The sequence below is a fragment of the Octopus bimaculoides genome, chromosome 3 (genome assembly GCF_046866305.1).
Source record: "Octopus bimaculoides isolate indiv1 chromosome 3, ASM4686630v1, whole genome shotgun sequence".
Lineage (NCBI taxonomy): Eukaryota > Metazoa > Mollusca > Cephalopoda > Octopoda > Octopodidae > Octopus > Octopus bimaculoides.
In genome coordinates, this window is record NC_142930.1 from 21635327 (window position 1) to 21648658 (window position 13332).

Below are 13332 nucleotides of genomic sequence, written 5' to 3' on the forward strand. Positions count from 1 at the left end.
TCTGGAAACATGAGTGTTTTGTTCAGCATCTTTAAACAACCTTTATTCAAGGACCTTTTGAGTGGGACAGGCTACTTGATCCGAAAAAATTCTAACTGGGCCCCTCCTCTAAGGTCATGTGCTGTTTATCTTGATGTGAGATCACCATGTTGCGCACATGGTTGTAATGCATGTGCCTGGTGTACCCTTATGAGACGGGGAGTCATGATGGGTATACAATTTGATCGCATGCACTGCTCTCACACTCAATAATGATAATAATAATATTGTGAAATAACGAGGTGGTGGAGTGGGGGGGGAGTGAGCCAAATTATTATTATTATCAGGAGTGGCTGTGTGGTAAGTAGCTTGCTTACCAATGACATAGTTCTGGGTTCAGTGCCACTGCGTGGCACCATGAGCAAGTGTCTTCTACAAGAGCCTCAGGCTGATCAAAGCTTTGTGAGTGGATTTGGTAGATGGAAACTGAAAGCCCGTCATATATATATATATGTATGTGTTTGTGAGTCAGTGTTTGTCACCCCCACCATCGCTTGACAACTGATGCTAGTGTTTACATCCCCCGTAACTTAGCAGTTCAGCAAAAGAGAACTGATAGAATAAGTACTAGGCTTACAAAGAATAAACCCTGTAGTCGATTTGCTCAACTAAAAGGCGGTGCTCCAGCATGGACACAGTCAAATGACCAAAATGAATAAAAGAAAAATATTATTATCATTATTATTATTAGTAGTATTTCTTCTTTTGATTGTCACTTCCGTTTCTGGCCAAGTGCCTTCCCAACACCTAGGGCTATGAAACTTGCTGTATTGGTCTAGTCCCCCTTCTACCTTGGGCCTTTAGAAGGATAATTATTTTTATTATTATTATGATTATTATTTTTATTATTATTATTTTCATTATTACTTTTATTATTATTATCATTTTTATTATCATTATTGTTATTATTATTATTATTATTGAGTGAGAGAGCAATGCATGCCATCAAAGTGACACTGGGGTACAAATATATGAAGCCCTGTATATCCATCATGACTATCCGCCTGATAAGGGTACACAAGGCACATGCATCACAACCACATGTGAGCAACATGGTGATCTCATATCAAGATAAACAGTGCATGACCTTGCAGGTGGTACCCAGTAAGAATCTTCTTAAGGTCGAGTCGCCCATCCCACTCAAAAGGTCCTTGAATAAGGGTTACTCTTTTATTTGTTTCAGCCATTTGACTGCAGCCATGCTGGAGCACCACCTTTAGTCGAGCAAATTGACTGCAGGACTTATTCTTTGTAAGCCTAGTACTTATTCTATCGGTCTCTTTTGCCAAACCACTAAGTTACAGGGACGTAACCACACCAGCATCATTTGTCGAGCGATGTAGTGGGGACAAACACAGACACACAAACATATACACCAGCGTCGCCTTCTTGGCACTTGTGTCGGTGGCACATGAAAAGACATTCAAGCGAGGTTATTGCCAGTGCCACTGGACTAGCTCCTGTGCAGGTGGCACATAAAATACACCATTTTGAGCATGGCCGTTGTCAGTACCGCCTGACTAGCCTTTGTGTCGGTGGCACGTAAAGCACCCACTACACTCTCGGAGTAGTTGGCGTTGGGAAGGGCATCCAACTGTAGAAACTCTGCCAAATCAGATTGGAGCCTGGTGTAGCCACCTGGTTCGCCAGTCCTCAGTCAAATCGTCCAACCCATGCTAGCAAGGAAAGCGGATGTTAAACGATGATGATGATGATACATATATACGATGGGCTTCTTTCAGTTTCCATCTACCAAATCCACTCATAAGGCTTTGGTCAGCCTGAGGCTATAGTAGAAGATACTTGCCCAAGGTGCCACACAGTGGGACTGAACCCGGAACAATGTGGTTGGTAAACAAGCTACTTACCACAGATGTTGAACAAAACACTCATTTCCAGAAGTGTATTATTCAAACCCAAAAAACTTCCTCTCACCACATGACTATGATGCTCCCCCACTACTTCTGCTCCTGATCAGAGATGCACATATCGTCAGCCACCAAGGGACATGCTCAACTGGTTAAGGTCAAGCAACTGACAAGCAAATCTGTGGTTTTGAGCAGAATATTTGCTGTAGCCCATCTTTTACACCGAGAGAAAACAATGTACATGAATGTACAATCAGTTAAGACCAGAAGCCATGAGAGCCACTGCCTGGTACTGCATCAGGGCAATAATAACAATAATAATAATTTATTTCCTTATTGCCCACAGGGGGCTAAACATAGAGGGGACAAACAAGGACAGACAAGGAGATTAAGTCGATTACATCGACCCCCCAGTGATTTAATCGACCCTGAAAGGATGAAAGGCAAAATTGACCTTGGCGGAAATTGAACTCAGAATATAACGGCAGACGAAAATAATAATAATCATCATTATCACCACCATAACCATCAACATCACCACCATCACAATCATCATCATCACCACTACTATCATCATTACCATCACACTTATCAGCACCATCACCAGCATCATCATCACCATCATCAACAGTTTGACTGGGGTCTGGTGAACTAGGAGGCTGCATCAGGCCCCAATCTGATCTGGCAGTGTTTCTACAGCTGGATGCCTTTTCTAATGCCAACCACTCCGAGAGTGTAGTGGCTGGTTTTTTACGTGCCACCGGCACGGGGGTGAGAAAAGCTGGCATAGACCACGATCGGATGGTGCTTTTGACGTACCACCGGCACAGGGGCCAGAGAACCTGGCATCGACTATGATTAGATGGTGCTTTTTACTTGCCACCAGCACAGAAGCCAGTCAAAGCAGCACTGGCATCGGCCACATTCGGATGGTCCTTTTTACATTCCACTGGCACGGGATCATCATCATCATCGTCATCATCATTTAACATCCGTTTTCCATGCTTGCATGAGTTGGACGGTTTGACTGGGATCTGGTGAGCCAGGAGGCTGCACCAGGCCCCAATCTGATCTGACAGTGTTTCTACAGCTGGATGCCCTTCCTAACGCCATCCACTCCGAGAGTGTAGTGGGTGCTTTTTTACGTACCACTGGCATAGGGGCCAGACAAGCTGGCATCAACCATGATAGGATGGTGCTTTTTACGTGCCAACGGCATGGAAGCCAGTCAAAGCGGCACTGGTATTGGCCATGTTCGGATGGTGCTTTTTACGAGCTACCGTCACGGGGCTCACAAAGAATAAGGCCCTCGCTATAAAGGATATACATTGATGAAGGAGATAAAAGAAAGATGGAGTTAGAGTTTTAAATGTTTCTGACTGGTCATGTAGAATTTTTTAAAATTTACATCAACATCATTTAACATCCATGTTCCATGCAAGCATGGGTAGGACATTTGACAGGAGCCAGGCCAGTACAAGACTACCCCAGGCTACTATGTCTGTTTTAGCATGGTTTTTACAGCTGGATGCCCTTCGTAACACCAAACACTAAGCAGAGCAGACTTGATGCTTTTCACATGGCCTTAGCACAGGTGAGGTCAGTTTTGGCAAAGGTTTTACAGTTCGAAGCCTTAGTGCTTTTTACATGGCCTCAGCACAGGTGAGGTCAGCTTTGGCAAAGGTTTTACAGTCTGAGGCCTTTCCTAACAGCAACCACTAAGCAGAGCAGGCTTAGTGCTTTTTACATGGCCTCAGCACAGGTGGGGTCAGTTTTGGTAAAGTTTTTACAGGTATAGGCCTTTCCTAACACCAACCACCAAGCAGCTTGGGGCTTTTCACATGGCCTCAGCACAGGTGAAGTCAGTTTTGGAATGATTTTTGCAGCTAGATTCCTTTCTAAATGCCTACAACTTTACAGTGTGAACTGGATGCTTTTTACATGATACCATCACTGGCAGGGTCACCAAGTAACTTGCAAGACAGAGAATTTTTGAGAGGAGATGAGGCATTGGATGGAGGACGGGACCTTGTGTCAAATGACAAAAGGTTAGAGTGTGACAGAAAGAGAGAGACAGAAACAGTTGTCTTGCTGTTTAGGAAGTACATGGTTACCCAGTCATAGAGACAGAGAGATTAATTTTCTAATTAAAGTTTACTCTTACAGCTGACCATTTGGAACAAACTAAATGAGATATTTTTTTTTGAGTTTCTTCTAACCTCTCTTATAGTAGAAGACAAGAGAGGAGGTCCTTTCATACAAACATGAGGTGGGAGTTGACAGATGGCTGTCAATGTTGAAGTAGTGAACGATGTATGGATGATGAGAAATACGAGTACATCTAGGATCAAAGAGGAAAAAATAGGCGTATTTCAAGAACAGGTAACAAAGAAGTGGGAAAAGTTTACCTCGGAGACTAGTAGGTCCTCCGCAATCTCTATGCGGAGACTCAAGCATGGCCTCGGCAATGTGTTCGCGCAAGCGGTCGTCATCTTCTTCACTATTTTCCGTATTTCCTCGGGGGAGTCGTGATAATTCGGATTCTGTCCAATAGCCATAGACATCACTAAGATGTGGAGACTGCTCGAAGCTTCCTGGGTTATCAAAGATTAAAAAATAACACAGAAAATATTATGTTTTTCACAAAACTGACAAGAAAATATATTAGGCTGTCAAGAAAGTTCTTGCGGTTTTTAACCTTTAAATTCAGATGCATATATCACGGTTCAAACAAAACTTTATAAATCGAAATAAACACCATCAGAATCAACACACTTTTGCCAACACTAAACAAGTTTATTTATGCCAGTAGTGTAAAAATCCTGCATTCTGGTGGTGATGAAGTCGTTGAAGGTGTGTTTGGCATCGTCTTGGTTCTTGAAGCATTTCTCACGCAGGAAGTTGTCGAGATGCTTGAAAAAGTGGTAGTCGGTAGGCGAGAGGTCTGGTGAGTATGGCGGATGAGGCAGAGTTTCGTGTGTGTATTTTTTCGTGGGATTGGTCGTTTTTAAAGCTTTCGCTTTCATCTTTGGCAAACGGTATTTTTACCCTGCTTTTATTCAAATATTTAATATTATACCTATTAAGGTAGAAGTCTTGGCAACCACCTCATTATTACTGTTTTTAATAGTGATGTTGGTTTCATATAGTTGCAAATGTCAAACATTAGGCCTCACCGAGGCAATGACTTCTGAGCGAGACCTTTGGAAATATGCTATGCATGAGAAGACACGGCAAGCCAAGTGAGACCATAATCCAAGGCCTCTGCCAGGGGTATAGCCAGTCCACTTATGCATACCTTACCTTTCCTTCATTGGACACTAAACTCGGCTTGCGAAGATCTGTTGAGGCAAGTTAAATCGAAGTCGAACCAAATTCGACAACTGGCACCTATGCCAGCATCTCCTTCATGGGACACTAAACTCGGCTTGCGAAGACCTGTTGGGGCAAGTGAAAGTGAAATCGTGATGGCACCTGCACCAGTAGAGCGCTAAGAGTACCATCTGAGCGTGATCGCTGCCAGAGCAGCTGTCTGGCTTCCGTGCCAGTGGCACGTAAATAGCACCATTTGAGCATGATCGTGACCAGCATCGTCTTACTGGCATGTAAAATACACCATTTTGAGCGTGGCCGCTGCCAGTACCACCTGACTGGCCTTCGTGCCGGTGGCACGTAAAAGCACCCACTACACTCTCAGAGTGGTTGGCGTTAGGAAGGACAACCAACTGTAGAAACTCTGCCAAATCAGATTGGAGCCTGGTGTAGCTATCTGGTCCGCCAGTCCTCAGTCAAATCATCCAACCCATGCTAGCATGGAAGGCAGACGTTAAACGATGATGATGATGATGATATATATACACACAAACATATGTATATGTGTATTTACATATATATATATATATATATATATATATATGTATGTATGTATGTATGTATGTATATACACATCTATATATGTATATGTATATATATCTGTATCTATATATATATATACACACATATACATATATATATTATATATATATATATATATGTATGTATATACATATATATAGATATAGATATATATACATATACATATATAGATGTGTATATACATATATATATGTACATGTATATATATATACATGTATATCATCATCATCATCGTTTAACGTCCGCTTTCCATGCTAGCGTAGTTTGGACAATTTGACTGAGGACTGGTGAACCAGATAGCTACACCAGGCTCCAATCTGATTTGGCAGAGTTTCTACAGTTGGTTGCCCTTCCTAACGCCAACCACTCAGAGTGTAGTGGGTGCTTTTACGTGCCACTGGCACGAAGGCCAGTCAGGCGGTACTGGCAGCGGCCACGCTCAAAATGGTGTATTTTATGTGCCACCTGCACAGGAGCCAGTCCAGCAGCACTGGCAACGATCTATGCGTATATATATATATATATATATATATATATATATATATCAATGAAAAATATTTCAATACAAATGTATTAATTTCCAGCAAAATAAAGCCCTATAAATATTGGTGCCTTATTGTACCACTCTTCTGAATTTATATATATATATCATATAGATATATATACATATGTATATACATTTGTGTATATAGACATATATACACATGTATATGTATGTGTGTATATGTGTATATATATATATATATATATATGTATATGTGTATATATGTATATATATGTGCTATTGTGTGTGTGTCCATGTATCATTGGGTCTGTGTTTGTCCCCCAACCCTGCTGTCACCCAATCACCGCTCATCAACTTGACAACCAGCATTGGTTTATTTATGTCCATCACATGCACCGACAATCAAAACAACTGATACAAGTAGAAACCTTGAATTAACTTACCAGCTTCTATTAGCAATGGTGAAGACGTCGACCCTCGGTTCGTTGGCATCGTGTTGTCACACCCCGACGACCTTCGGTAAGCTGGCCTCGTGTTTGGCATTGCAACAGGACTTGACCGCGCAGGCTGGATCCTAGCAACACAAAATGCGCATGACTTGAATACATAATTAATTAGATGCAAATTTATTGCACAAATTATTATTAGGTTGTCAAGAATCCTTGGGGAATTTTTAATTTTGGTTTTAAATGATGTATTTTCAAATCAATTGTCATTAAATTACTTTGACTTTATATATCATTTTAAAGCCCATTTTTCACTCTATCTAATCATGTTACTCTTTTCCTTTTTGAATAATTAGGCCATTTTTTTCCAGAATGTTGAATGCATGGACAAAAAGCAAATTCGCACAATTTTCTTATTCCAATTCATGCTAGGCCGTAAAGCTGCAGAAACAGCTCACGATATGAACGATGCGTTTGGCCCTGGAACCACTAATGAACGTACAGCAAAATGGTCATTCAGGAAATTTCATAGCAGTGATGACAGTCTTGAAGATGATAAGCATAGTGGTTGGCCATCAGATGTTGACAACGATCAACTAAGAGCCTTAGTGGAAGCCAATCCATGCACAACTGTTCGAGAGCTTGCTTCTGAATTGGACGTAATGTACATGACAATTTCCAACCACTTGAAAGAGACTGGAAAAACAAAAATACTTGAAAAATGGGTGCCGCACAAATTGAACGACAACCAAAAAAAAAACGCCGTTTTGAAGTGTTGTCTTCCCTTCTTTTACACAAGAACGACCCATTTCTCAATCGGATTGTGACTTGCGATGAAAAGTGGATACTTTACAACAACTGGCGATGCTCAGCTCAGTGGTTGGATGCCGACGAAGCTCCACAGCACTTCCCAAAGCCAAAGTTGCACCAAAAGAAGGTCATGGTGACTGTTTGGTGGTGTGCAGCCGGTCTAATCCATCACAGCTTTTTGGATCCAGGCGAAATCATTATGGCGGAGAAGTACTGTCAGCAAATGGATGAAATACGTAAAAAAGTCCAACAACAACAGCAGAATTGTCCAATAGAAAAGGACCAATTCTCCATGACAATGCTCGGCCGCACGTTGCACGACTGACCCTGCAGAAGTTGAACGAATTGGGCTATGAACAAATTGCCTCATCCGCCATACTCACCAGACCTCTTGCCTACCGACTACCACTTTTTCAAGCATCTTGACAATTCCTGCATGAGGAATACTTCAAAAACCAAGACGATGCCAAACACGCCTTCAACGATTTCATCACCACCAGAATGCAGGATTTTTACACTACTGGCATAAATAAACTTGTTTCGTGTTGGCAAAAGTGTGTTGATTCTGATGGTGTTTATTTCAATTAATAAAGTTTTCTTTGAGCTGAGAAATGTGCATCTGAATTTAAAGGTTAAAAACCGCAAGAACTTTCTTGACAACCTAATATAAGGGTGAGTCAAAAAGTAATGCCATTTTGTTTAGGACAGGTATAATTACCAACACAGGAACATGTATCATACATCAAAATGAAGCTGGTCCTCTGTGGACCACATCCCTACTTTTCAACATAGTCTCCATTTCTCTCAATAGCAATGTTCCACCTTCAAATGAGAAGCATATATCTCTGCCCTGTAAAATTCTGTTGACTGCTCTTTGAGTCACTTCTTCACTAGTTTTCACTTCCTCGTCACTGGAATCATGTTTGCCTCTGAAACCCTCTTTCATGGGGCCGAAGAGATGATAGCCCAGTGATGATGATAGTTCAATGGCGAGGAAGTGAATGAGATCCCAGGTTCAAAATTTCCCCAAGACACCTGATGAAGGCTGGAGGGTATATCAGCTGAAACGTTGTGTTAACAACAAACAAGATGAGGACAAATATCTGTCAAATGTAAATAATGCATACTTCATGATGTTGTGCAGCAACTGTTTATACTTCATTCAGAGATTTGTTATTGCTTGTTTACATTTTTCCGAGATCAGTGACTTTTCGTCACTGGAAAAAGTATATATATATATTTGCATTGGGAACCACTTCACATCAACAACCGGTGATTGTCACACTCTGATGATGGGTCAAAACCCAGAAACTCGGGTCCATGTGTATCACATCATGTTAGAGATAGGAAAGATGACTAACCTTCGCAAATACTGATAGGGCACAGAAAGTGTGTCAATAGCCAGCTGGAGAAGATGTCTTCCTGGGGCTACACGCTACAGTAGGATCAACCTTTAAGGGTTAGCCACATTTAAGTGGCAAATATACTTCACAATGTCGTGCAGCTACTGTTTATACCGCGCTCATAGATTTATTATTGCTAGAAATATATCACTTACGTTAAACTCTGCAAATCATAAAGATCTTCGCCACTCATTTCAGAACAGTATTGTGATTCAGGATTCTGTGAGAGCAGCGCTGATGAATTTGATGAAAGGACTGTGGTAAAATGACTGTTCTGGTATGTTTTAAATGAGAACTGTGGTCCCATCCATAGACGGCGGTGTGGGCCCGCATGTGTAATCATTTCAACCTGGAAAAATATATATAGATATAAAATTACTTGTTATTATAGTAAAACTAGTATATTGAATAATGTTACACTGATGAGAGAGCAAGAGCTCCTGAAATGTGTATCACTACTTCATTATTTCAAGGAGCCATCTTCAATTTTATTGTCTGTCAAGTTTTCTATGGTGAGGCATTTCTTAGATATTACCCATTGGTAACAGCTAGAGAGCTAGAAACACGTCTGGGAATCCAACAGGGACAGCGCTAGACAGATATGGTATTTTTACACCTTTTTACCATAAAAGAAATTTTTTTTTTCTCTACATGAAACATGTGGAAGGGGTAGAGCCAAAAAAATGTGTGACGAAGCACTGAGAAGCGATCTACAGATGTTGGGATTAACAGAAGTGATGACAGGGGAGTGAGACTCCTATCAGTTTGCTGTGCTTGAAAACCCTAACCCTAAGTAAAAGCATGGTGTGCATAAAATGTAGTGTGCAAGAGAGAAGACTGTGCTGGTATGGCCAGGTAATGTGTATGAATGAGGACAATGGCATCAAGTGGTGCCAATCTCTAATTATAGAGGGAACGAAGATGTAAAACAAAGTGGTGAGAAAGAATCTTCAGATGTTGGGCCAGTTGGGGCCTCACTGATGAAATGACAAAGGACTAGGAGTTGAGGTGATTTGCTGTACTTGAGAAGATGCATGAAGCTAAGTAAAATCACTGTCATCCATAAGAAGTTAAAAAGATAAGTGCTAGCAATGACACCTGCTGGGTTCGGCTACTCCACATTGAAAAGGGACAAATACTCCGAAACTAGTCTGTGGATGTTGAACCAGCAAGGGGAAGCTGCTGACCTACCCTGTTCGAAGGTTGTAATGGTCACAGATTTGTGTGTCACATAGCTAGCTAGAGGCGATGGCCTCTTGGAGCTAATCAGTGGCAGCATTCGTCCTATTTTCCTGGACTGCCATGTTAGCTTGGCAATAACTATTAATAGTAGCATTGCCTGTCGATGATTAAAACCCATCAAGACAGTGTCCCAGCGTGGCTAGTCTAATGATTGAAACACATCAAAGCAAAAGAGAAAATAATGATGAGTCTACAAACCTGTGGAAGCCATATTTCATCTGTATCTTCTTTATTGCACTGCTCAGAAGAGAGGCTGTCTTTCGAATCATGACGTGTGACCTGGCAAGGCTCTGCATAATCTATGAAATTAAAATAAAAAACACATTTTAAAATTCAGACTGGAAGAGTAATTTCTAAGATAAGAACAGGCTGGGCAAAGTTCAAAGAACTTCATTGTTAGTAACTAAAGGCCTCATCCTCAGAGTGAAAGGCAGGTTGTATGATGCCTGTGTATATACAGCTATGTTACATGGCAGTGAAACATAGGCTATGATTTCAGAGGACTTGCAATGGTTTAAAAGTGTAGTTAGTACAATAAGAACAGGCTGGGCAAAGTTCAGAGAACTTCATTGTTAGTAACTAAAGGCCTCATCCTCAGAGTGAAAGGCAGGTTGTATGATCATCATCATCATCATCATCGTTTAACGTCCGCTTTCCATGCTAGCATGGGTTGGACGATTTGACTGAGGACTGGTGAAACCGGATGGCAACACCAGGCTCCAGTCTGATTTGGCAGAGTTTCTACAGCTGGATGCCCTTCCTAACGCCAACCACTCAGAGAGTGTAGTGGGTGCTTTTACGTGTCACCCGCACGAAAACGGCCACGCTCGAAATGGTGTCTTTTATGTGCCACCCGCACAAGCCAGTCCAGGGGCACTGGCAACGATCTCGCTCGAAAATCCTACAGGAGCCAGTCAGGCGGTACTGGCAACGGCCACGCTCAAAATGGTGCATCTCATGTGCCTGTGTATATACAGCTATGTTACATGGCAGTGAAACACAGGCTATGATTTCAGAGGACTTGCAGTGGTTTAAAAGTGTAGTTAGTACAATAAGAACAGGCTGGGCAAAGTTCAAAGTGCTTCTACATTTGTTAGTAACTAAAGGCCTCATTTGAGTGTGGCCGTTGCCAGTACCACATGACTGGCCCTCATGCTGGTGGCACATAAAAGTACACTCTCGGAGTGGTTGGTGTTAGGAAGGGCATCCAGCTGTAGAAGCTCTGCCAAATCAGATTGGAGCCTGGTGCAGCCATCTGGTTCGCCAGTCTTCAGACAAATCGTCCAACCCATACCAGCAGGGAAAGCAGACGTTAAACGATGATGATGGTGATGATGATGATGTATACGACAATTTCAAACCACTTGAAAGAGATTAGGAAAACAAAAATACTTGAGAACTGAGCACTGCACAAATTGAATGACAACAAAAAAAAATGCTGTTTTGAAGTGTCGTCTTCCCTTTTTTTATGCAACAAGAACGACCCATTTCTCGACTGAATTGTGACTTGCAATGAAAAGTGGATTCTTTATGACAACCGGCAATGCTCAGCTCAGTGGTTTGACACCGACGAAGCTCCACAGCACTTCCTGATGCCAAAGTTGCACCAAAAGAAGGTCATGGTGACTGTTTGGTGGTCTTCAGCCGGTCTCATCCATCATAGCTTTTTGGATCCAGTCGAAACCATTACGGCGAAGTACTGTCAGCAAATGGATGAAATGCATAAGGAACTCCAACAACAACAGCCAGCATTGGTCAATAAAAAAGGACCAATTCTTCTCCACGACAACACTCGGCCACACATCGCACGACTGACCCTGCAGAAGTTGAACGAATTGGGCTACGAAACTCTGCCTCATCTGCCATACTCACCAGACTTCTTGCCTACCAACTACTACTTTTTCAAGCATCTCAACAACTTCCTGCGTGAGAAATGCTTCAAAAACCAAGATGATTCCAAACACGCCTTCAACAACTTCGCCACCTGAACATAGGATTTTTATGCTACTGGCATAAATAAACTTGTTTAGTGTTGGCAAAAGTGTGTTGATTCTCAGGGTGTTTATTTCAATTAATAAAGTTTTGTTTGAGCCGAGATATGTGCATCTGAATTTAAAGGTTAAAAACCGCAAAAACTTTCTTGACAACCTAATACATTCTCGCAAACAAAAGAGTTTGGCTTGATGCTATGGAAACAGGTATGAATGTATCTGTGGCTTACAAATGGCTAAAATTACCCAAAATTTTCGAACTTTAAAAGCTAGCTGCTGAAGCATGGCCCGCAGGCCAATACACACCCCAGGGTGACTCATGGGTGGATGGCCACCCAAGCATGGCCCACAGGCCAATGTCTGCCTCAATGCATCCCACAGGCTGACAACTGCTGTAGCATGGCCCATGGGCCAATAACTGGTGCTTTACTGCAGGCATGAATGTGTGTGTGGCTTATGATTGGCTTAAAATTACCCAAAATATTCACACTTTAAAAGCTATTAACTCTTCATGTCTATTGATTTATGGTGAAAATGAACTTCATGGCAATGATTACTGTACAAAAACAAAACTACACCAATACACCAAATATGAAATCAATTGGAACAGAAAAGATTCCAGTTTGCAATTTGTACTTACCAATTTGCATGGAAGGTTGACGAGTTGAAACAGCTGTAGAGGCAGAGATAAGCGGATTATTTGAAGCAAGGGGGGCAAGAAGCTCTGGAGAAGATTTTAACCTAGGAAAAAAGAGAGACACACAAAATGGGTTTTAGAAAGAAAAACGCTCACATATGAAGGAAGTAGGGACTGGAGAGGGGGGGCGTGGGAGTTGAAATGCAGGAGACAATTTTGATGGGTTTTTTCCTCTTCCCACCCCCAGTTCAATCTTGGTGTTGCAGCTTTGAGAGTGTGGTTCTGTTGGGTACTGGCGCCGTGTGAAAAGCGCACAGTACACTCTATAAAGTGGAGTTGGCATTAGGAAGGGCATACAACTGTAAGAAAAAGAAAAACCCTACAAAAACAAACAATTAGAGGCCAGATAGCTCCCCCTGGCCAGCTCCTGTCACACTGTCCAAACCCCGGCAGGATGGAAAAGTGAGCATTAAATG

General features: G+C 41.9%; 1 protein-coding gene across 1 annotated transcript in view; it reads right to left on the minus strand.

Moving 5' to 3' along the window:
- The window catches only part of LOC106875506 (BCAS3 microtubule associated cell migration factor), a 60162-nt gene that overhangs the window by 1093 nt on the left and 45737 nt on the right, over positions 1-13332 (minus strand). The window contains exons 16-20 of the mRNA XM_089348674.1: positions 12860-12960; positions 10427-10527; positions 9142-9335; positions 6771-6901; positions 4316-4501 (exon numbers count right to left, since the gene is read on the minus strand). Coding sequence (XP_089204800.1) covers positions 4316-4501; positions 6771-6901; positions 9142-9335; positions 10427-10527; positions 12860-12960 — 713 coding nt within the window. The remainder of the gene's footprint in view (positions 1-4315; positions 4502-6770; positions 6902-9141; positions 9336-10426; positions 10528-12859; positions 12961-13332) is intronic.